At 38.0% G+C, this 26,305-nt stretch overlaps 1 protein-coding gene across 3 annotated transcripts in view; it reads left to right on the top strand.

Annotated features, from left to right (window-relative positions):
- The window catches only part of GRID2 (glutamate ionotropic receptor delta type subunit 2), a 1,729,520-nt gene that overhangs the window by 1,529,550 nt on the left and 173,665 nt on the right, over positions 1-26,305 (top strand). For all 3 annotated transcript variants that reach the window (XM_088836035.1, XM_088836036.1, XM_055434840.2), the window contains one exon: positions 14,164-14,330. In XM_088836035.1, the coding sequence (XP_088692161.1) occupies positions 14,164-14,330 (167 nt within the window). The remainder of the gene's footprint in view (positions 1-14,163; positions 14,331-26,305) is intronic.

Here is a 26,305-nt window from a genome sequence, read left to right as displayed (position 1 = left end):
CTCTACCAATTCGTCCCACTGTCCCCTTCCCACTCTGTCCACATGTCTATGCCCATACACTCTGGGTTGTTTTTTTTGGGGGAGAGGGAAGTTCACCTCTTTTATTTGAGACATTACACATATTTTTTCCCAATCTATCACCTGCTTTTTAACTTGGTCCATGGCATCCATCTACCTAAAAAATTTTGATTTTGATTGAATCAAATAGTTTGCATTTTCATCCTATGGTTTGGTTTTCTAAGTTTTGTAAAATCTTTTCCCCTATACATACCCATCACCATCCCTCAGATCACAAAGATGCTCTTCATTTTCTTCTACTATGTCTGTAACTGCTCCTCAGTTAACTCCACCTAGAGGCCACTGTGTTGCCATTTATATATGGCTGAGCTTGCTCCTGTCCCAGTCATAACCATACACTTTGATTCTACAAGTTTGTTTTTAAAGATTTGTCTTTTGTCAGTCATAGTTCTGGATCTATAAATTCATCATATAGGCTAGTATGTCCAAGATGTCCATCATTTTTAAAGACTTTAAAGCACATTGCATGTCCTCATAAGTTAATGCTTGCTTTCTTAGGAAAATGGTTTTAAAACAGAGATAATTTGAATTTGAGAAATCAATACTGGAATCTAAAGTTACAGTTTTAGTAAAGAAATTGAATAAGTCCGGTTTAACTCAGTTTCCTTTTATGGTGACTTTTTTGGGAGAGGGAAGTTAGAGTAGTTTGGGGAGGAAATAGAGTAGTTTTCAATTTAAGTCTGAATTTAGCAATGAGGAGTTCATGATCTGAGCCACAGTCAGCTCCCGGTCTTGTTTTTGCTAACTGTATAGAGGTTCTCCATCTTTGGCTGCAAAGAATATAATCAATCTGATTTCGGTGTTGACCATCTGGTGATGTCCATGTGTAGAGTCTTCTATTCTGCTGTTGGAAGAGGTTGTTTGCTATGACCAGTGCATTCTCTTGGCAAAACTCTATTAGCCTTTGCCCTGCTTCATTCTGTATTCCCAGGCCAAATTTGCCTGTTACTCCAGGTGTTTCTTGACTTCCTACTTTTGCATTCCAGTCCCCTATAATGAAAAGGACATATTTTGGGGGCATTAGTTCTAAAAGGTCTTGTAGGTCTTCATAGAACCGTTCAACTTCGGCTTCTTTAGCATTACTGGTTGGGGCATAGGCTTGGATTACTGTAATATTGAATGGTTTGCCTTGGAAATGAACAGAGATCATTCTGTCGTTTTTGAGATTGAAACCAAGTACTGCATTTTGGACTCTTTTGTTGACCATGATGGCTACTCCATTTCTTCTAAGGGATTCCTGCCCACAGTAATAGATATAATGGTCATCTGACTTAAATTCACCCATTCCAGTCCATTTTAGTTCACTGATTCCTAGAATGTCAACGTTCATTCTTGCCATTTCCTGTTTGACCACTTCCAATTTGCCTTGATTCATGGACCTAACATTCCAGCTTCCTGTGCAATATAAACTAAGATCATGGCATCTGGTCCCATCACTTCATGGGAAATAGATGGGGAAACAGTGTCAGACTTTATTTTTGGGGGCTCCAAAATCACTGCAGATGGTGATAGCAGCCATGAAATTAAAAGACGCTTACTCCTTGGAAGGAAAGTTATGACCAACCTAGATAGCATATTAAAAAGCAGAGACATTACTTTGCCAACAAACGTCCGTCTAGTCAAGGCTATGGTTTTTCCAGTGGTCGTGTATGGATGTAAGAGTTGGACTGTGAAGAAAGCTGATCGCCGAAGAATTGATGCTTTTGAACTGTGGTGCTGGAGAAGACTCTTGAGAGTCCCTTGGACTGCAAGGAGATCCAATCAGTCCATTCTAAAGGAGACCAGTCCTGGGTGTTCATTGGAAGGACTGATGCTAAAGCTGAAACTCCAATACTTTGGCCACCTCACGCAAAGAGTTGACTCATTGGAAGACTCTGATGCTGGGAGGGATTGGGGGCAGGAGGAGAAGGGGACAACAGAGAATGAGATGGCTGGATGGCATCACCGATTCGATGGACGTGAGTTTGGGTGAAATCCAGGAGTTGGTGATGGACAGGGAGGCCTGGTGTGCTGTGATTCATGGGGTCGCAAAGAGTCGGACACGACTGAGTGACTGAACTGAACTGAGAGTAGTCTTATTTCCAAAAAAAAAAAAGTGTTATTTTTTTGCCATGAGATTTTGTCATAATCTACACATAAAATTGAAAAACTGAGTTGCATTCAGTTCATCCTTTCGCAGGTATACCATGGTTTCTTCAAAATCATCAAACAAGTTTGAAAAAACAGCATATAAAGTTCTGCTTACTGTAATCATTTTCCTCACTGACATCCTCAGTGTGTTTCCAAATTAATGAAAGACATTCTTCTTGTCCCACACTTTGAAAATGTGATTTTAAGGTAATCCACATTCTCACCTTTAATAGCTCTCTTTTAGGCATATGTCTATGAAGGCCATGTCCTTCCATTTCTATTAAATAAAATCTATCATTAAGTGTCTCTTCACATTTTGAGGAAGCAAAAAGAACCAAAATGTTTCATAATGAAAGCTTCAATATTACCTGTCAGCAAATCATGACCATTTTTTATAGTGTTGCTTACAAAGTATTTAGAACATTTTGCAGATAAAATATTTTCCTTAATAAGAAGTTTATCCACTGAATAGTATTTGCCAAAATTTTCATTTGATATATTTGCATAATTTGCAGAATGATTATTAAAGTCTTTGTATTTGGACAAGGTATCAGTAGATTCTAGTTTTGTGCTTTCTGTAGTTTAGTAAAATCTTCACAGAAATCAAGAATATGATTTGACACTATCTTTTTAAAATTAAAGTCTCTAAGAACAGGAGGGATCATTTTTCATTGCCATTCAGTGACATAGAGTTTTCTTGTAAAAAATGTGATCAGTCAGGTAAAATCTGAAAGAATTAGCTCTACACTTTGAAGAACTAACTCATCCATTATCAACATTTCCTCCTTTTGTTTTCCCGTAGTACATTCACTTGAAACCTCAGAATTGGGAAAAATAGCTTTACTTGGTTTCATAGAGCTATCAGGGGAGCAATACAATGAAGTATGTTTGTTCATGTGGTGTGCCCAAACCAATTCAGCAGCTGCTATTTTCAACTGAACATTGGTGTCTTTGGGGAGACACAAAAACTTTTGATCGATTTAGAAATATTGCATGTCTCATCCCCAACTTGTGAAATTCAGTCTCCCCGTTGTGTGCCTTCACATTTCCTTTTCTATTGTATTTAATTCCAAATGCTTTCCTTCATATTACATAGTAGCGTGCTGTTTTGCTTATTTACCTCCCTAATTCAGTTATTTGTGTCCTGCCCTCTGTAATAAGAGAGTCTAGTCATTTAGGCTTCTTTTTCATTGATGTTTGGGGTCAGGTGGGATTAGTATTACAATCATTTTCATTTCATCATCTGAGCTCTTAAAAAAATGATCACAGGATTCACAATGTTAAAAATATTAGCATCATCTTGATAATACCAAGAATAACAGTCAATCCACAGGTGAAGGACTGTTAACACTCGTGATTACAATGCACTTAAACTGCACACTTAAGTCTTAGTATTCACATTGATACAAGATTGGTGATTCGCTATTATAAATAGCAAGTTGCGAACACCCACAGTTGCGGGGAAAACAGTTACAGCAACTGCAGAAGGCAAATAATGTCTGTCATATTCACCTGCTACAATCATAGTAGTTTGCAACTCCTATCTTTTAAGCTGCTGTATGGATTTTGTACTTTTCCCCAAATCTCCTGTTCAGTTCAATTCAGTTCAGTCACTCAGTCGTATCCGACTCTTTGCGACCCCATGAATCACAGCACACCAGGCCTCCCTGTCCATCACCAACTCCCAGAGTTCACTCAAACTCATGTCCATCGAATCGGTGATGCCATCCAGCCATCTCATTCTCTGTCGTCCCCTTCTCCTCCTGCCCCCAATCCCTCCCAGCATCAGTCTTTTCCAGTGAGTCAACTCATCACATGAGGCGGCCAAAGTATTGGAGTTTCAGCTTTAGCATCAGTCCTTCCAACGAACACCCAGGATTGATCTCCTTTAGGATGGACTGGTTGGATCTCCTTGCAGTCTAAGGGACTCTCAAGAGTCTTCTCCAGCACCACAGTTCAAAAGCATCAATTCTTCGGCGATCAGCTTTCTTCACAGTCCAACTCTCACATCCATACATGACCACTGGAAAAACCATAGCCTTGACTAGAGGGACCTTCCGAAAGCCTGGACTTTTTGTCTCCCAAGATGGCTTCCCTCGACTTAGAATTTTCATTGCTACAACTGAAGCGTCTCAGGTGATCTGGGACAGTTGTCACCCTAGTTAATCCATTTGAGCTTGCAGGACTTTTATGAGCAGTTTCTCTTTCAATTCATCTGTTCAGCTTTTTGGTTGAAAAATTGAGGTAGGTTTGTAGTCACATAAATCTTTGCAGACTCACAGGTTGAATTTTATCAAGTGCTCTTTTTATTCTTCTTTTAAAATTGGAAACTTTCTGTCACAGCAGTGTTATTTCCCCCAAATGTGTTCTTCTTGTTCAGCTTCATCTTTCCCTATCTGTGGTATTCACTATACAAAGTTATTTTTCTTTGTCAGCTCCTGGGGCCTCAGGTTGGATTATCATAGGTATTGGCAGTCTTGCTAACTGCAGAAGGTGAAATGTCCTCTCCTCCTCATAGGCCAGCAATAGAGAAGAGAGTGATTCACAAATCCTTCTTCTAAGGCACATGGAAGAGGCAGTGGGTTCACCAGTCTCCTGTTCTGTCCCAGGCTCCAAGACTGAGTGGTCTCTGCCAACCCACTTGACTCCTTCCTGAACAGTTTAAAGGCAACAGAACAGATATATTCATGAGGACAAATATTTAAGGAAGAGGACAGGGGAAATCAAGGACCCCAGGTCTCTGTGAATCAAGCATTCTCTCAAACTTAGTTTCTTCATTGCCTTCCCTAGAGGTTCCACTGGTTTTCTCAGGTACTCGCCCAGCCTAAAGAGAATTACCAGTTCTTTTTCACACTCAATTATCCAGAACCATAAGCCCTACTAACCTTCTATCTTTTGACTCTAGCAGCCACTGGTTTCAGGAGAAAGCTGTCACTGACGGCAAGGAAACTGGGTTTAGTTTTCACATTCCCAGAACACTTCAAAACACCATTAAAAAAACACACAAAATCACAGCATTCTAGTAACCTCAAAAAAGAAAAGCAAAAGAGTGAGAAGTAGACTTACTGCTTCTTTACTAGGTTAAAGAAGATGTTTTATTAATAAGCTGATATTTATTTTAAACATATTCATATCTTTCTTGTGAATATTTGTACCATGTGATGACTATTTTGGAGCACAAATTCAAATTTCAAAATAATACAAGAGAAAATATAGTAAGCCAACAATTAAGGCAGTAAACAAAACCATATATATTTTAAAAGTCAGTGTTAAGTGCTAAAATATGGAGTTGAGCATGATTTATTGTGCTGGATAAATTCAGAAGACCTGATGAAAGATGTTAAATTATTAATTTGCCCAGAGTGGGAGAGGCCACCACCTAGAACCATATGTCATAAATATTAAAGCTATCCCATCTAAAGGACTTCTGTGGGCAATGAATTATAAGGACCACTATAGATCAATTCTGGGTTAATCATAACTCTTTGTGCCTGTAATTCACAATCATTTTATCCCCTACCAACCATGAGTTTAAATTGTAAAGAAGTTAGCAGCTTAGAGCGCAAAAGTAGCATTTATTTCTCCCACATTGTTCTCAGGCCTTTTAATTTTTATTTCATGAGCAAAAATAATACAGTTCTAGCCTGCAGCTTTTATTTTAATTATGAAAAGCCCTGCTTCTGTTTTAGTCCTGAAAATCAGAAATGCTTACATAGCAGTAGTCACAAAATCGACAGGCTTAAGGGGTCTGGAATCATAAAAACCAGATTGTTTTCATTCATTCCAGCAGTTTTAACAAATAAACAACCTGTTTTTTAAAAGCTTGAACCTTGTTCATCTTAATAGTGTGATCACATAGAAGTTGCATTCTTTCCATGGCTCTCTCTGGCTACAAACTATGTTGCATTATTTTTATTTATGTAAATACTATTTCTCCAACTAGATAGGCTGTGCCTTGAAGACAAAGGCCACTATCTCTCGAATGTTTTTGCATTCCTATGGCAAAAATCTCCTGGGAATTTATCTTTATGTAGTGAAAAACGCAAAGAAGGTGGCCTTGAGCTTAAGTTCCAAATCTACCACAAATAATTGCTACAACTTAGAGCAAGTTTCCTTACCACATCTATGAATTAGGTATCATATCAGCTGCCTCACTGTATTGCTAAGAACAAATTTATGTGTAAAAGTATTTTTAAGAATGAAAAAAATTCTTTCTAAATGTTAGCGATTGTCTATGGCCATACCACCCTGAACGTGCCCAATATCATCTAAATGTTAGCTGTTATCATGAGGAAGAAGTGGAGGCGAGAGGGAAGATATTCCTTCTTCAGTAAAGGGAATTCTTCTCTTCCGCTCTGGTTTAAATGTCATGTTTCCATAATTATTTCCACTGAATGTTTTTTTAATAAAAAGGGATCATCATCACTGTCCCTCTGTAGCTATAGATTTTGAAGTGAACTTTGAAGGAATTTGATAGATTAAAGATTTATATGAGAAAGGATATAGTGTCCTCATTAAAACCAAGGTAATTGAGGTAACATGTAGTGATAATTGTATTTGCTTGCAGCTTGGACTCCTGCAGTTATTACAGGAGAATGCTGCCTAATAAACTGAAAAGTGCTTTCAGCATTAGGTCATGATGGAGATATGGGTACAGGGACATTCAGGACAAGGGCTTTCTACAGAGGAACAGAAATATGCCATAGTCCACAACACGGTGAAGAGCACAGGTATAGGTTTTACTAAAAATAATTTTCCCACTTTTCACTTTACGTGGTAAGAAATGCAAATATTTGAGAAAATAACATTAAATGTTTATAGTTCTTCACCTGACAAATGGAAAGTTCCAGAAAACTGGAAGGTTAAAAGAGTATGCATGAATAAGAAATGGTCACCAAAGAGTATCTCTGTTCAATCAGTTAAGCATAAAAGATAAGGAACTATAATATTTGGATTTTCTTGTAGTTACCATAATATTTGAGCAAATTGTCCTGACTTCCCCAATGACAATTAAGTTCCCCTTGCTTTAAACTACTTTAATACTTTAAGCTTCTTCTGTGGTACTTACCACAATACACTTCGTGTTACAGCAATTTAGTGCTTGATTTATCTCTGCTACTGAATTGTAACTGGCTTGAGGGCAGAAGCCAAAATGTTACTCATGTTTACATCCCCTAAAGATCCCTTCAGGATCTTAAAAGTAATGCATATCCATTCATCTGTCAATGGACATCCAGGTTGCTTCCGTGTCCTAGCTATTGTAAAAAGTGCTGCAATGAACATTGGGATCTCTTTCATACACGCATCACTTTCAACTATGGTTTTCTCAGGGTATATGCCCAGTAGTGGGATTGTTGGGTCATATGGTAGTAGTTCTATTTCAAGTTTTTTTAAGAAATCTCCATACTGTTTTCCATAGTAGCTGTATCAATTCCCAACAACAGTGCAAGAGGGTTCCCTAGATTAATAGATACAGAAGTTGTGGTACATATATAGAGTGGAATATTATTCAGCTATTAAAAAATGTATTTTAGTCAGTCTTAATGAGGTGGATGAACTCCGAGCCTGTTATACACAGTGAAGTAAGTCAGAAAGAGAAAGACAAATATTGTATATTAAGGCGTGTGTATGGAATCTAGAAAGATGGTACTGACGAACTTATCTGCAGGGCAGTAATGGAGACACAGACATAGAGAACAGACTTGTGGACACAGTGGGGGAAGGAGAGAGAGGAATGAATTGAGAGAGCAGCATGGAAACATATACATTACGGAACGTAAAATAGAGAGCCGGGGGAATTTGCTCTGTGACACAGGGAGCGCAACCCAGTGCTCTGTGACAACCTACAGGGGGTGGGATGGGGCAGAAGACAAAGGGAGGGTCAAGAGGGAGGGGACATACCTGTGCTGATTCACGATGATGTATGGCAGAAACCAGCGCAATATTGTAAAGCAATTATCCTCCAATAAAAAAATTATTTAGGAGTAATACATCAGCTCAGTTCAGTCACTCAGTCATGTCCAACTCTTTGCGACCCCATGAATCACAGCACACCAGGCCTCCCTGTCCATCACCAACTCCCGGAGTCCACTCAAACTCATGTCCATTGAGTCAGTGATGCCATCCAGCCATCTCATTCTCTGTTGTCCCCTTCCCCTCCCGCCCCCCAATCCTTCCCAGCATGAGTCTTTTTCAGTGAGTCAACTCTTCGCATGAGGTGGCCAAAGTGTTGGAGTCTCAGCTTTAGCATCAGTCCTTCCAATTATCAGGAAAATGAAATTCAAAGAAAGATTTCTGTGGACATATTGTAGAAGTGGAACAAAACCTAGCTTCTAGCATGATCTCAGTACTGAGAAATCCATCACAAGCTTTTGGCATCTCAGCCCTATTATGAGGACACAGTTGCTGAGTATCAATAGCTACCATTGTCTGTCAATCACTACAGCATTCTAGGGACCAGGAAATAATAATATTGGGTGTAGATGCCACTTTGGATTCCTTTCCTTTTTTACAAACAAGGCCTGAAATGTGTTGACATGGATACACTTTTGCCCTCTGGTTTAACCTGTATCAATTACTCTACTGGCATGGAATTCACTGGAAAATAATGACCATAGTTTAGCTGCTTATCCAAACATGACCTCAACAACAAAGACTAGTGGAAAATTTTTAAATAATATCCATCACCTATTCAGATGACTTGAAAATTCCCATGCCAAACCTTCAATTATTATTCTGTTAAAAAGTGATTTTAGGTTTTGCTGATGAGTATTTTCTAGATAGTTTTAATTTAATGGTTAAAAGTCATGTAAAGGACAGTGATTGTATGTTTCAGTAGATGAAAAAGGCCAGGGATATTTTTAAAAGCTAAAATAGTTTGGGTTACTATGCAACATTTCAAGGGCCTTGCTGTAGGCTATAATCATACTGTTTTAATGGTTCTCTTTTTAAAATGCATTCATAATGCTTTGTAACATTAGAATTACTAGAAGCAAGTATATAATGGCAATGATAATGTTACTGTACATTTAAATGGAGCTCTACAGTTCACAAAGCAGGAACAGCAATGCTAGAACACTTTTCTAATAGCAAAGCAATATGTCTCCAACTGGGGAGGTCCCTGGATGGTTGTAAAGAAGCTACAAGGAGATGCAGGAGGAGAGATTGTCTGTTTGAAATGGAGGAAAGTAGCAAAAATCAAAGTAGGTCACTAGAAGAGGCTTCAAGGCCACTGCTATCTCTCTTGTAAGTATAGACCCAGAAAGTTAAAATGACAGATATAAAAGTTGGTGATGAAGGGAAACAGAATAAGCCACCCCAAAATATGCAACACTGACATATTATTTTGAACTGCAGACACTTGAAAAACAGAAAATGCAGGGAGAGGCTTTCTCTGAACTGCTTTTATTTGCCTAAAGATAAATCTTCCAAAGGAACTTAATCATCATAAATTCTGTCCTCGGGAGTTTCATCATCCAAGGAATATTGACTCATCACAGAAGAGACTGGAAGTCAACACCATACAACTTTGTCACCAACTATCATACTACCCTTCTATTCTTCTAAAGGTCTTTGCTAAAAATCATTTGTGTCTGTGCCTAGTCACTCAGTCATGTCTGACTCTTTGCAACCCCTTAGACTGTAGCCCACCAGGCAAGAATACTGAAGTGAGTTGCCATGCCCACATCTAGGGAATCTTCCCAACCCAGGGATCGAACCCAGGTCTCCCACATTATAAGCAGATTCCTTTTACTGTCTGAGCCACTGGGGAAGCCCAAGGAGGAGGGGATCTTCCCAACCCAGGAATCGAACTGGAGTCTCCTGTGTCTCCCGCATTGCAGGCAGATTCTTTACTTTCCCCAAATGACCATAACCCCCTGCCATTCCCTATTTAAATAGTATTGCATCCTGAATTCCAAGCCACTTCTTTGAGTTATTCAATTTTCCCTGGACATCTCCCTTGTATGCACAAGGCACACGTATCGATAAACTTCTGTTTTTCTCTTCTTAATCTGCCTTTCATTATAGAGGTCTCAGTTGAGAACTCCTTCCCTAGTGTAATTAATACCAAAGATCAGAGATAGCAAGGACTTCAGGGTGACGATGCAGACACGAATAATCAATATAGAGGGAACTTAAACAAGTACTTCCTCCCTCCCATACAAATATTCCAATAATCTATCAGTTTTTATAATTATATCAAGCCTCAAGTTCAAAAATTCTTCCTGATTATATTACTCATTTTTTTCAAAACAATTTTATTTAAAAATTGTAGTATTCGTAAGATCGTCAACTATCAAGATTTTGTATCCCCAGGTCTCAAACACCAAACGTTCCAATGCAGTAAGTTTAGGGTTGGGTCTGGAGTTTACATTTTTTTAAGACAAGAATCCGCTGGTAATTCTAATTCTAATAGCATTGCATTTTGAGAAGCACTGACCCATAGTACCTGACATACTGCCTAGGGTATAGGAGACACTCCATGAATAGTTACATTGACTTATTTATCTGTTTTGAGATCCCATAGGTTTGGTTGGGGTAATTCACTCCCAACAAAAAGTATCCACTGTGCACAGTAAACTGGTCTGAAGTTTTTAGACCATATTTCATGCAAAACTTTTTATCAAGTATCTGGTATTAGCCTAACCTAAGGAGATCCAACCAGTCCATTCTAAAGGAGATCAATCCTGGGTGTTCATTGGAAGGACTGATGCTAAAGCTGAAACTCCAAAACTTTGGCCACCTCATGCGACGAGTTGACTCACTGGAAAAGACTCTGATGCTGGGAGGGATTGCGGGCAGGAGGAGAAGGGGACGACAGAGAATGAGATGGCTGGATGGCACCACTGACTCGACGGACATGAGTTTGAGTGAACTCCAGGAGTTGGTGATGGATAGGGAGGCCTGGTGTGCTGTGATTCATGGGGTCGCAAAGAGTCGGACACGACTGAGCTACTGAACTGAACTGAACTGAAGCAAATATATATAAAGGTAGTATAGTTATCCTTCAGTATTTGCAGAGGATTATTTCTAGGAACCCCAAAACCCAGGGTTCTTTGTATCCCCTGTATAAAATGATGTAATATTTGCATATAACTTACACATATCTTGCCATATACTTTAAGTCATTTCTAGATTACTTTTCATACCTGATACAGCATAAATACTATGTAAAAATTTGCAAATACAATGTAAATACTATGTAAACAGTTGCAAGCATGCAGCAAATTCAACCTCCAACTTAATCTGGGATTAATCTTTTTGGAACTTTCTGGAATTTTATTTTTTGAATGTTTTCTGTCCATAGTTGGGTGAATCCACTGGTGCAAAACACATGGATATAGAGGGCTAACTGAGTTAAGGTGGCTTCCCAGGTGACTCAATGGGAAAGAATCTGCCTGCAATGCAGGAGCCAAAAGAGACGCGAGTTCAATCCCTGGGTCTGGAAGGTCCCCTGCAGGAGGAAATGGAAACCCAATCCAGTATTCTTTCCTGAAAAATCCCACTGACAGAGAAGCCAGATGGATTACAGTCCACAGGATCTCAAAAACAAGACACGACTGAGCACACACACACACACAACAGAGTTAAATATATTAAATATTTACTTACATTTTCTTCCCCTATATTTATGTTTGGATGTCCCATTCTTTTTCCAATATAAGATTTTTCTAGTTTTGTGGATTTTTAAATTTTTGGTTCTTTGTTAATTTTAATTAATGTATTGCACTATAGGAATTTATTTTGTATATAATGTGACTGCAGTCATGAAATTAAAAGACACTGCTTGGAAGAAAAGCTATGACAAAACTAGACAGCAGACTAAAAATCAGAGACATCACTTTGTCGACAAAGGCATCACTTTGTATACAGGACATCACTTTGTATAGTCAAAGCTATGGTTTTTCCAGTAGTCATGTGCAGGTGTGAGAGCTGGACCATAAAGAAGGCTGAGCACCAAAGAATTGATGCTTTCAAATTATGGTGCTGAAGAAGACTCTTGGAGAGTCCCTTTGACTGCAAGAAGATCAAACCAGTCAATCCTAAAGGAAATCAACTCTGAATATTCATTGGAAAGACTAATGCTGAAGCTGAAGCTGAAGCTCCAATACTTTGGCCACCTAATGTGAAAAGCTGACTCATTGCAAAAGACCCTGACAGTGGGAAAGAAGGAAGGCAGGAGGAGAAGACAATGACAGAAGATGAGATGTTTGTATGGCATCATTGATTAAATGGACATGAGTTTGAGCAAACTCCAGGAGATAGTGAAGGACAGGGAAGCCTGGCGTGCTGCAATTCATGGGGTCACAAAGAGTCAGACATGACTGGGCTACTGAACAACAACTTGTACTCTCTAGGATTTTCTACACATATGGTCACATGATCTGCAAATAGAAATAATTACACTTATTCCTTTCAAATTTGTATATTTTTCTTTGTCTAATTACTCTGGCTAGAACTTCCAGTACTATATTGAATAGAAGTGGTAAAAATGGACATCCTTACCTGTTATCTTCACAGATGCTGGAGCACAGTCCACAGGGAGATACGGCTGCTTCTAGGACTGTAGCCAGGACCACAGTGGGCCATCTGGCCACTGGGGTACATGCCGCCTTCTAAAAGCATCCTACATCAGCCCTAGACTCTGCCTGAGTTTCAGCCTAGGTCCCAAACCTCCCACAAAGGCACTTTTGTTTAAGGATGGCTACTACATTGATATTTTTCTAGAGATATGAAGGCCTTGGCGGCTCAGATGAAAAGAATCCTACAATGCAGGAGACCCAGGTTCTATCCCTAGGTTGGGAAAATCCCCTAGAGAAAGGAATGGCTACCCACTCCAGTATTCTTACCTGGAAAATTCCATGAACAGAAAAGCCTGGCAGGCTACAGTCCTTGGGGTTCTGAAGATTTGGACACAACAGAGCATCTAACACAATTGAAGCGGGGGGACCTCCTATTCACCCATTTTGCTAACATCATTCCCTCTACCTATCCTTAGATATATTTTTCTTTTTCCCTAATCATATTTACCAAAGTATTGCTTTCCCCTGAAATAAGCAAACAAGCAAATAAACACACTGAATATTTAATTTAATTATTAGTTCCATCTATTTTATGAATTAAGTTTTATGTTATATATAATAATTTTCTAAATTAACTTTATTAAGATCTGTTTTTATTTTTGCTAAATTTGTAACTTATGAATGATTACTAATAGAAAAAAGGGATAATCATTGAAAGATATTATAAACAACCCAGAAAAAATCATGTTCCCTACATGGTGATAGAGAAAGTTGTATAATTAATTTTTTTCCTCATCGCAGCGTCTACCAAGTTTGACCACAAGATTACCATAGGTCACACTTGACAACAGATTAACTTAGAAGGACATAGGGCAAGAAATCTTGCCAGCCAGGCAGTGTTAGTTATTTTCTTCAATATGAGTTGTACTTACAGAATTCATTTAGAGTACAGGTCACAGACAGGAAAATAATACCCATGTTGAATGGTACAAAAGCCTACCTGGATTAGAAGCCTAATAATCCAAAGGAACCAATATCTCTTATAACAACTCCAAAAACAAGCACAATTTCCAGGGTCCTGAAAGACACAAGGCCAGCTGTATAAGAATTACTGCGCTCAAAGAAACTCAAAGACGTGACTTCCATCCCTGCATTTACTGTTCTCCCAGTTCAGATGACATTTACTGCTCAGGGGTCATTTTACTATAAGTGGTGTGCCTGGAAACATAGTTAACATTCCAACTTCATTGCATTTCCAAGAGAACAGAGCTATAAATTAACCAAAAACCAAATTCTCATTCAGAATAGGTATTTAATGAAATATAGGCCCTATTACTGTTTTCACTGTTAATTGTATGGCAACGTAACATTTTTTTATCCTGTCTATATGACCTTAAACCTTTTTCCTCTCGTGTTCTTCATATTTGCACAGGTGAAATATGGAAATTACGCTTTTGTATGGGATGCAGCTGTATTGGAATATGTGGCAATAAATGACCCAGATTGTTCCTTTTATACCATTGGGAATACCGTTGCTGACCGAGGATATGGAATTGCATTACAGCATGGCAGTCCTTACCGGGATGTTTTTTCACAAAGGTAAGATTTGTGTGCAGTTCAAATAAGAAGACAGAAAATACAGAAAGAGAAAATTCACTTGGTTACTCCATTTAGTTTATTACATTTTGTTTTCTTTGTTTGGAAAACTACAATAAACAACAGCATAAAAGGGAAGTTATGAATGGTTGTACAATAAAACATTCATTTTCTAAAGCATGTACTAAAGTATAATTTTTCCCATTAAAAGGGAAAAGTTATTGCTGCATATAACTAATTATTCTCAAAAAATTGATAAAGAAAATAAAATAAAATTGTAATTGAGTTTAGTCTCTGAATTTTTAGGGACTAAAAATGTCATAAAGTAAGCAAAATTAATTCATTTCTAAAAACTGCAAAGCATAAAATAAACTTCAGGACCAAGTTAAAATTCTGAAGCGCATACTGATAGGGATGTTTCCATCTCAGTTTTGCAAAGGGAAAACGTGGGAATTTTAGTCTTGTCATTTGGTGTCAAAGCACACATGCGACTTTGTCATGGAAATTTAGGAGACAATTTATTAAGTAATATTCATTGTGAGATCAGAATTTTCTATGTTATTTAAGAAAGAAGATTTTGAAATGTATATTTTGGATTAACAATGTAGATGAAAGTGTTGGGCCTGAAAGGTATTTTAAAATTCATTGCATTTTATTCTATCTACTACCAAACAAGCTTGAACCTAGAAGAGTGTAATATCTTTGACACTGATAGTTCGTTTGGTTTATTACTAGATATTCTTTAGGTAAAAGCCAGACAAAGGAAAGCAGTACTGGGTAGTAGTCTCGGTAGTACTAAGGCCCCAAATTTGAGTGATATTCCCCCAAATTTCAACATAACAAAAATCCAGGTATTTTGTATTTAACAGAACAAGTCCGTAGTTCAAATATTTGTTGTGATTCTTCTGTTAGCTACTAAAAACCTAGATATCTCTCCTTATCAGCAAATGAGGATGTTACATCAACTCTAAAGTCCTACATTAGTCACCTTTTCTGTGTAGCAAACAACCCAAAGTACCAATGACTTGAAAAAAGCTATTTCTCATTCATGGAACATAAGGGCTGTGATTTAACTGAATCCTGCTGTGAGTTGTGGGTCAACTGCAGGCCCCTGTACAGCTTCTTGTCCCAGGGACCAGGCCAGAGAAGCAGTCCTATCTGGGATAAGTTGTTTTCATTTCAAAGAGAACTTGTGAAAGAGGCCAGCAGAACCCTGGTGCCTCCTGCGCTTCTTGCATGGGTGTGGCATACATCACCTCTGCTCATAGACCACTAACTAAAAAAGAGTTTCATGGTCAAGCTCCGAATCAGTGGGGTATGTAAGTATACCCTACATAAAGGGAAGAGGGAAGTAAATAACTCTGAACAATAATACAACTTACTAATGGTCCCTTCTGGGGACCATTTTAAGTGTTCAGTTCAGTTCAGTTCAGTCGCTCAGTCGTGTCCGACTCTCCGCGACCCCATGAATCACAGCACACCAGGCCTCCCTGTCCATCACCAACTCCCAGAGTACACTCAAACTCATGTCCACAGAGTCGGTGATGCCATCCAGTCATCTCATTCTCCGTCGTCCCCTTCTCCTCCCGCCCCCAACCTTTCCCAGCATCAGAGTCTTTTCCAGTGAGTCAACTCGTCGCATGAGGTGGCCAAAGTATTGCAGTTTCAGCTTTAGCATCAGTCCCTCCAATGAACATCCAGGATTGATCTCCTTTAGAATGGACTGGTTGGATCTCCTTGCAGTATAAGGGACTCTCAAGAGTCTTCTCCAACACCACAGTTCAAAAGCATCGATTCTTCGGCGATCAGCTTTCTTCACAGTCCAACTCTCACATCCATACATGACCACGGGAAAAACCATTGCCTTGACTAGACGGACCTTGGTTGGCAAAGTAATGTCTCTGCTTTTTAATATACTATCAAGGTTGGTCATAACTTTCCTTCCAAGGAGCAAGCGTCTTTTAATTTCATGGCTTCAATCAGCATCTGCAGTGATTTTGGAGCCCAAAAAAACAAAGTCTGAGTGTAAGATAACCAAAATATACATAAATTGGCAAGTAACATATTAAGGTATAAATGAAGTTTATCAATTAAAGCATGTTTATGATGAGTATATACTAAGGGAATCTACTTGAAAATCACTTGTGGTCTCAGTTCAGTTCAGTCACTCAGTCGTATCTGACTCTTTGCGACCCCATGGACTGCAGACATGTCAGGCTGCCCTGTCCATCACCAACTCCCAGAGCTTGCTCAAACTCATGTCCATCGAGTCAGTGATGACATCCAACCATCTCATCCTCTGTCATCCCCTTCTCCTCCAGCCTTCAATCTTTCCCAACATCAGGGTCTTTTCCAGTGAATCAGTTCTTCGCATCAGGTGGCCAAAAAATTAGACTTCAGCTTCAGCATCAGTCCTTCCAATGAATATTCAGGACTCTTTTCCATTAGGATGGACTGGTTGGATCTCATTGCAGTCTAAAGGACTCTCAAGAGTCTTCTCCAACACCACAGTTCAAAAGCATCAATTCTTCAGCTCTCAGCTTTCTTTATGGTCCAACTCTCACATCCATATGTGACTATGGGAAAAACCATAGCTTTGACTAGACAGACCTTTTTTGGCAAAGTGATGCCTCTGCTTTTTAATGTGCTGTCTAGGTTTGTCATAACTTTACTTCCAAGGAGCAAGCATGTTAATTTCATGGTTGTAGTCACCATCTGCAATGATTTTGGAGCCCAAGAAGATAAAGTCTGTCACTGTTTCCATTGTTTCCCCATCTATTTGCCATGAAATGATGGGACCGGATGCCATGATTTTCATTTTCTAGTTGTAGATAAAACACCTGTGCACATGAAACAATGAGCAATGCAGACATTTCTATAAATATGTACTGACATTTATCAGTATTGCTTATCTATACTGGATTAAATTGTGTAGTTGAGATATTGAAAAAATTGAATTCCATACAGAATAAAGAGATAATCCAAGGAAATATGAATGAAAGTTCTTCAAAGGATGTGAAACTTGGACTTGACCTTGAAAGAATAGTAGAGAATATTAATTGCTGCTGCTGCTGCTAAGGCGCTTCAATTGTGTCCGACTCTGTGCGACCCCATAGATGGCAGCACACCAGGCTCCTCTGTCTACAGGATTCTCTAGGCAAGAACACTGGAGTGGGTCGCCATTTCCTAGAATAATAATTAGGTTGAAGGAAAAAGGGAATTCTTGGAGAAACAATGAAAACCAAAGAATAGAAGTGGGAGAGATCAGAATGTATTGGGTAACAATAAAGACATCAAATTAATCTGAAAGAAAATTTGAAGTTTGAAATTCATATTGTAGGCTACAAGCTGCTACAAGAACCTATTGTTCATAATGAAGCCCAGGAGTAAAATGGTGATGATGGTATTTAAGGGAAAGTTAATCTAGTTTTGATGTGAAGGATGGATTTCAGCAAAGACTAAAACAAACCAGGGTGCATAAGGTAATGAAGGCTGATCTAGTATGGGGCCAAGGGAAATGAGGAGGAAGGACCAGGCAGAAGAGATGCTTCTGATCAAAGAGGCACACTGTTATTTCTCATAACTATAGAAGAGAGAGTGGAAAGGAAAATGGAATGAAGGGGATGCCAGGGTTCTATGGTATAAGGCCAGCAGAAAAGTTTAAGTGATGCTAAACATGAACCAGGTCTTCAAGAAAAGAATTGTTTATTCATCAGTTGCAGTTAATTGGCCTTTTCTTCACTACAGATATTTTTTGTTTCTATATTTGATTTCTAGGTCTTTTATGCAAAAAAAAAAAATGAAGCCAATAAAATCACTACATAAATATAATAGCAATTAAAGAAATATTTAATCACACCAAGTGTTCCATTTCTTACTATCCCTGTGGCACTTTACCTTTTGGAGATTTTAATTCTGAGTCAGTATCTTTCAGTGATCTACTGGAAAACAATATTAAGCATTGAGAATTATTTTTCCTTTGTTTGATTTGCATTATGGATGCTGACAGTTTAAATTGTCCTTTTCTGTGGCGCTCCTTAATAATGACACTCTGCATCCTGGTTCCCTGGACATCTGGAAGAAGAGAGAGCCAGGAAAGAAACATAATCTGGCTACCCCTCTCTCTACACACATACCATGTTAAGCTATCACCCAAACTCTCTCCTTGAACCCAGAAAGCCTCTGCCTTCATTCCCTTTGACTCTAGCCATTAGAGAAAAGAGAACATTTTATCAACTGATTTAAAAGTTATAAAGACCATCACACTTAATAATTGTGTTACACTTTACAAATTATTATAAATAGTTTTAATACAGCAACTTATCCTGGATCACTGATTGCTCGTGTGACTATATTCAATGAAATAATAATATTCACAGTGATTTTTAATAAGTAAATACTAATTAGTTCTCAGGTGACTATGCTCCTGAACCACAGATATAAGATATAAAGTACTTTAATATGTAATAAATATGAGTAGCTAAAATAAATATTATATAGTGGTTTAGTAACTATATTTATTGTCTGCTATCTGCCCGATATCTTATATGCTTGTACATTTTAATGCCTTCAGACCAAACACATGAATGTTGTGTATTTGTTTATTACATACTTACATATTAGTGCACAACTGTTAGTCTCCAAGTACATACACTGAGTGAACGCGCCTGAAGTTGGCAAGCTCATCTTAGGCACCAGCATCATGGGCTGTAGTGACACACTCACTTGTACGGTTGCATGTGAACAGGCATGCAGAGGACCAGTAAGTGCTGCAATAGATGACTGTAGATTTGCATAGAAGAGTTTTGTTTCCTGCTGTTATTCAGTTGCTAAGTCATGGCCGACTCTTTGCAACCCCATGGACTGCAGTGCACCAGGCTTCCCTGTCCTTCACTATCTCCTGGAATTTACTTAAACTCATGTCCATTGAGTCAGTGATACTATCCAACCATCTCGTCTTTATAGCCCTCTTCTGCCTTCAATCTTTCCCAGCATCAAGGTCTTTTTCAACGAGTTGGCTCTTCACATGAAGTGGCTTCAGTTCCAATACTTTGGAGTACAAGTACTAGGTAACTTGGAAGCAAAAGTTATTTATTTATCTCACCAAATATGTGGGTCAGAGTACTAGTGTGGCCAGTAATGTTTGTAATGATTTCTCTGAAACTATTTGTGCATCAAATATTTTGTGTGGCCTTTGTCTTATAATAGTTCTTTGTGTAAGAAAATCACCAAAAGTTGTTACATTAAAGATACTTAAAAATGGAAGAGAACTAAATTTTTCACTGATATCATTATGCCATTGATAAAATTAATTCCAGTATGTCTTAGAACCATAACTAGTCATAAGGCTAAAAAGATAACAAAAAATATTTAGTACAAGGACTTAGTACAAGCGCACCTCTGTTTTCAAGCCTTAGGGGGTGTCAAGGAGTCCTTTTTTGCCTATTGGCTACTAATCCTTAACTTCAGGAATAGAGCCACCTAGTGGCACAAAAACAAGGACATATTTCAAACTACATCGAGAATGATTTTGTTGAATTCATGGATAGTGGCAAAGATGCATAAACAATATCTCAACCACATCACAGAGTTTCAGAATTTTTAGAAACAGAATGAGCAGTAGTTCCCTTTTCACCAGGGTTGTAACTAATCCAAAGGGGTACATGATTTGCTCAGAGTCACAAAAAAAAATCACTACAACTGGAAATTGTTCAATTTTTTTTACTTCTGTGTTTAGTTTTCTGCTGATTATGCACCCCGTCTTCCCTTAGCTTTCTGTTAAAAGCTTATACAAATAATATAAAACATACTGTATAATGCTTACTGGGTACAAGACCCTGGTTCTTACATGTAGCAATGTTTGAGGTAATTACTATTATTATCCTCATTTTATAGACACAGAAACTGAGATCACAAAGCTATTGGGCATTAGAACTGAGATTTAAATCCAGACAGTCTGGCTACCAAAACTGACATACAGTTTTAACAAGCTGTGGTTTTTTGTTTGTTGTTTTCTTCTGTGAGCCAGTATCTTTTTATTGAGCACAGATTAGATTTACAGGACAGGTTTTCCTTATCTGCTACTCTAATTTGTCAGACTAAAAGCTATGTTTTAAATAAACACTGAGAGATTGCTCTCTTATTCCTCTCCCTCTCTCTCTTAGGGGCACAGAACAGAATAATCATAATCTTTGATTTATAATATATTTTCATTATTTGTCTATGATTGACTATTTTTGTTTCATTTTGAACTCCTTGGATATAGGCTTGTTCCTAGTGCCTATCTCATGCCTACATAGAGTAAGCATTCATTAAATATTTGAGAAATAAATAAAAGACCTATCTAACTTTATGCTCAAAGATCATCCTATTTACTTGTAACCAAATATATTGAATACCTATCCTTTGTGCTCACTTGATATTTAAAAAGTCTTCTATCCTCTCTTATCAAAATAATTTTCTATTTATCTTGATTTCTCCAATTTTTTATATAATGAGTAATAAAAATTGAAAAGAAAACAAACAGCACAGCTCCACCTTTCTTTCTACTTCCTACTGTAAGAAATTTTATGCTTCCATTCCCAAAAGAAAGGTAGAAAATATTCCTTTAAATAAAAAGCATAGATCTGTAATCCTTATTTTCCAACTTTCTAAGCCCTTTGTTCCTTTTCCAGAAATAGAAAAAAAGCAACCTCCATTGATTGCCCATTAGCAGCTCCAGAATCAGTCACCAACTGATTTAAAGCTCTGCACTCAGTTGGTTGGAAGGATATAACCAGAAGCCAAAGAGACAACTATTTTTTCCCTTTGGACATACAAAATATATACAGTCCTTCTACTCTGAGAGCAGCAGTGATATTCTCAAGATACTTCTGTTGCTCAGTCATTTAGTCATGTCCAACTCTTTGCAACTCACGGACTGCAGCACACCAGGCTTCCCTGTCATTCACTATCTCCCAGTTTGCTCAAATTCATTTTCATTGAGTCTAGGATGCCATTCAACCAGCTCATCCACTGTCATCCCTTTCTCCTCCTGTTCTCAATCTTTCCCAGAATCAGGATCTTTTCCAATGAGTCAGCTCCTCACATCAGGTGGCCAAAGTACTAGAGCTTCAATATCAGTCCTTCTGATGATTATTCAGGGTTGATCTCCTTGCTGTCCAAGGGACTCAAGAGCCTTCTCCAGCACCACAGTTCAAAAGCATCAGTTCTCCAGCACTCAACTTGATTTATGGCCCAACTCTCACATTCGTACAAGACTACCAGAAAAACTATAGTTTTGACTATATAGACATTTGTCGGCAAAGTGATGTCTCTGCTTTATAATGTGCTGTCTACATTTGTCATAGCTTTTCTTCCAAGGAACAAGTATCTTTTAATTTCATGGCTGCAGTCACTGTCCACAGTGATTTTGGAACCCAAGAAAATAAAGTCTATCACAATTTTTCGCCATCTATTTCTTATGAAGTGATGGGACCAGATGCCATGACCTTCGTTTTTTTAATGTTGAGTTAATCTAGCTTTTTCACTCTCTTGTTTCACCTTCATCAAGAGGCTTTTTAGTTCCTCTTCACTTTCTGCCATTAGGGTGGTATCATCGATATTTCTCCTGGCCATCCTGATTCTAGTTTGTGCTTCATCCAGCCCAGATTTCACATGATGTACTCTGCATATAAGTTAAATAATCAGGGTGACAATATATAGCCTTGGCATACTCCTTTCCCAATTTGGAACCAGTCCATTGTTCCATGTCCGGTTCTAACTGTTGCTTCTTGACCTATATGCAGGTTTTTCAGGAGGCAGGTAATGTGGTCTGGTATTCCCATCTCTTTATGAATTTTCCATAGTTTGTTGAGATCCACACAGTCAAAGACCTTAAGTTAGTCAAGTAAACAGAAGTAGGTGTTTTTCTGGAATTCCCTTATTTTTTCTATGATCCATCAGATGTTGGCAATTTGATCTCTGGTTCCTCTGCCTTTCCTAAATCCAGCTTGTACATCTTGAAGTTTTCAGTTCACATACTGTTGATGCCTAGCTTGAATGATTTTGACATTATCTTGCTAGCATGTGAAATGAGCACAATTGTGCAATAGTTTGAACATTATTTGGTATTTCCCTTCTTTGGAATTGGAATGAAAACTGACTTTTTCCAGTCCTGTGGCCACTGCTGAGTTTTCCAAATTGGCTGGCATATTGAGTGCAGCACTTTCACAGCATCATATTTTAGGATTTGAAATAGAACAACTGGAATTCCATCACCTCCACTAGGTTTGTTCCTAGTGATGCTTCCTAAGGCCCATTTGACTTCACACTCCAGGATGTCTGACTCTGAGTGATCACACCATCGTGGTTATATGGGTCATTAAGATCTTTTTTTGTACACTGTTCTGTGTATTCTTGCCATCTCTTCATAATTTCTCCTGCTTCTGTTAGATCCATGCCATTCCTGTCCTTTACTGGGCCCATCTTTGCATGAAATGTTCCCTTGGTTTCTCTAATTTTCTTTTTTCTTTCTTTTTTTTTTTTTAATTTATTTTTTTTATTGTTATTTTTATTTTTATTGGAGGCTAATTATTTCACAATATTATATTGGTTGGTCTTGCCATACATTGACATGAATCCGCCCCAGGTGTACATGAGTCCCCCCTCCCGAACCCCACTCCCACCTCCCTCCTCCCCTTATCCTCCCTCTGTGTCATCCCCGCGTATCAGCCCTGAGCATCCTGTAACATGCATCGACCCTGAACTGGCAATTCATTTCACATATGATAATATACATGTTTCAATGCCATTCTCCCAAACCATCCCACCCTCACCCTCTCCCACAGAGTCCCAAAGACTGTTCTATACATCTGTGTCTCTTTTGCTGTCTCGTATACAGGGTTATCATTTGCATCTTTCTAAATTCCATATATATGCGTTAGTATATTGTATTGGTATTTTTCTTTCTGGCTTACTTCACTCTGTATAATAGGTTCTAGTTTCATCCACCTCATTAGAACTGGTTCAAATGCATTCTTTTTAATGACTGAGTAATACTCCATTGTGTATATCTAATTTTCTTGAAGAGATCTCTAGTCTTTTTATTCTATTGTTTTCCTCTATTTCTTTGCATTGTTCACTTGAGAAGGCTTTTTCATCTCTCCTTGCTATTCTTTGGAACTCTGCATTCAGATGGGTATATCTCTCCTTTTCTCCTTTGCCTTTTGCTTTTCTTAACTATTTGTAAGGCCTTGGACAATCATTTTACCACATTTCATTTCTTTTTCTTCGGGATGGTTTTGGTGACTGCCTCTTGTACAATGTTACAAACCTTTATCCATAGTCTTTCAGGCACTCTGTCTATCAGATATAATCCCTTGAATCTATTTATCACTACCACTATATAATCATAAGGGATTTGATTTAGGTCCTACCTGAATGGTTTTCTTTCTTCTACTTTCCTCAACTTAAGTATGAATTTTGTGTAAAGGAGTTCATGATCTGAGTCACAGTCATCTCCTGGTCTTGTTTTCACAGACTAGATAGAGCTGCTCCTACTTCGGCTGCAAAGAATGTAATCAATCTGATTTTGGTATTGACCATCTGGTGATGTCCATGTTTAGAGTTGTCTTTTGTATTGTTGGAAGAGGGTTTTTCCTATGACCAGTGCATTCTCTTGGCAAAACTCTGTTAGCCTTTGCCCTGCTTCGTTTTGTACTCCAAGGACAAACTTGCCAGTTACTCCAGGTATCTCTTGACTTCCTACTTTTGCATTCCAGTCCCCTGTGATAAAAAGGACTTTTTTTTTTTTTTTTTTTGGTGTTAGTTCCAGAAGGTCTTGTAGATCATCATAAAACCGTTCAACTTCATCTTCTTCTGCTTTAGTCATTGGGACATAGACTTGGATTACTGCATTAATGAATCAACATACATATGTCAACATTAAGCAATGCGAACTTGTAAATTAAGCTGCACAGTATAGACAATAAATGCTGAAAAAAAGGAGAAAAAGAAATCATTGCTGAGTAGGAGAGAAAAGATTTTATTAGACTTAAGCTTCAAGACTTCAAGGGCAAATAGAATTTGGATATGAGGATGGGTATAACACAGAAAAGCATGAAATCCCAAATGAAAACAGTGATCATGTGTTGACAAGACAATGAAAAAGAACTGAACTGGAGAGAATGTTGGTGGGTGAATATAGGTAGAGAAGCGAAAATTAAATATGATACCCCAGAATATTGATAGCTGCTGTCTAGTAAGCATATGGCTAAAAACCTGTTTTATTTCATATAAGGCTTGCCACAGGTCTGTAAATTGGGCATTTATTAATTGCATTTATAAATTTGAAGAAACTGAGGCTCAGGGTTAAGTATTTTACCGAAGTCAAACATTAATGACAAGTAGAGCTAGGCCTCAAACCCAGGTTAGATAGAGCTCGTGTCTTCACTCAGGACCCCACACACACCAGCTTTGTGGGGCTCTGAAGAGAAGAATATCTAAACAAAGGAGTATTTGAGGAATCCCAGGTGTTGCCTAATGAAGGAAGAACATTTATAAGGCACTTGTAGTATTCTAGCTGTGAAGCAGTGAGAATATTCTTAATGAGAATACGGAGAAAAGTTTAAATAAAAAGGTACAATTTGAAGAGGGATGGACAGGACTTGGAGGAAATCAGAGGACTACATATATAGTGATCCAGGGATCCGAAAGGGAAAGGATGTTATATCCCTACCAGTATTGTTCTTCTCTCTCACATACCAGGTATTATTTTTTTAATTATATATACAGTTGACCCTTGAACAACATGAGTTTGAACTGCACAGGCCCACATATATATGGATTTTTTGTTATCCAATAAACACTATAGTACTACACAAGTTCAATGTTGGTTGAATCCAGGGATGCAGAATGGCAGACATGAAGGAACCTCAGATAAGAAGGAACCTAGGATACAAATATATCAAATTTGTAAGTAAATTTGATACTACGAGGAAGGTCAGAGCTTCTAAACTCTACTTTGTTCAAGGGTCAACTGTATACACCAACACTTAAATACACACACAAACACATACACACTGTGAAAACCAACCGGTTTCATCACATGCACATTTTCTGTTCCAGATCAAGAAAAAGATAGTTTAGATGTGCTATTTATATAAAATAAGAAAAGATGTTTCAGAAGTTGCAAAACCAGGGGGATGTCAAAGGTTCACATTCAAAGGGAGATAGTAGAAAAAAATAGTAATATATGTTTATACATATAATTTTAAGATAACATGCATTTTGACATTTAAATGAAGGAAACTATTTTCTTTTCTCATATAATATGCATATGAAACCATTGAAAGGAATGTAAATAGAAATGTAGAAACTACTATTCCTAGCTCAAAGCACCTCCCCCCTTTAAAACATTTGTTTTAAACTTAGGATGCTGAATTTAGGGAACGTCAACAAAAGAGAAAAAAGTTAGGTAGCTTTTTTGTCATTTTTTCTGTTTCCTGAATCCTGATGGAGCTATTTTTATGACTAATATCCCGTGGGCTTTACCAATCACTTTGACTGCTGCTTCTAGTGGAGAACCTAAGTCATTTACACTTCTTTTAGTATTTGGTCAAAATGAATTCGAGTATGAGTGCAGTTGATATTTCCAGTTTGTGAATATTTCAAAAACATTTATCCTATGTGCACTATATGATTTGCAATCAGTTTTATTAATCTCAAAAAGCAGTAGCAAAGTTTTAAGAAAATGATAAGACTTTGCGCTTAAGAAGTATGTAGTATTCTCACTGATGAATACAAACCCAGCCATCAGACAGTGGAATCCCATGGAGTAGATTCTGAAGTGTTGCATGATTCTGATTTCCTTCCACTTACATCATACTGCATTTGGGGAACACTTCATCCAAGGTATAAGAGAGTGCCATTTATAAACAAGCATCTTTATTAGACTTTTCTGAGAAAAGTACTGAGGTATAGAGAAGATAAATGACTAC

This window comes from Moschus berezovskii, chromosome 5, assembly GCF_049115385.1.
Source record: "Moschus berezovskii isolate FMDL1 chromosome 5, NW_MosBer_1.0, whole genome shotgun sequence".
NCBI classification, from domain to species: domain Eukaryota; kingdom Metazoa; phylum Chordata; class Mammalia; order Artiodactyla; family Moschidae; genus Moschus; species Moschus berezovskii.
Note: the sequence above shows the minus strand (reverse complement) of the source record. Positions and strands in the feature narration are given on the sequence as shown.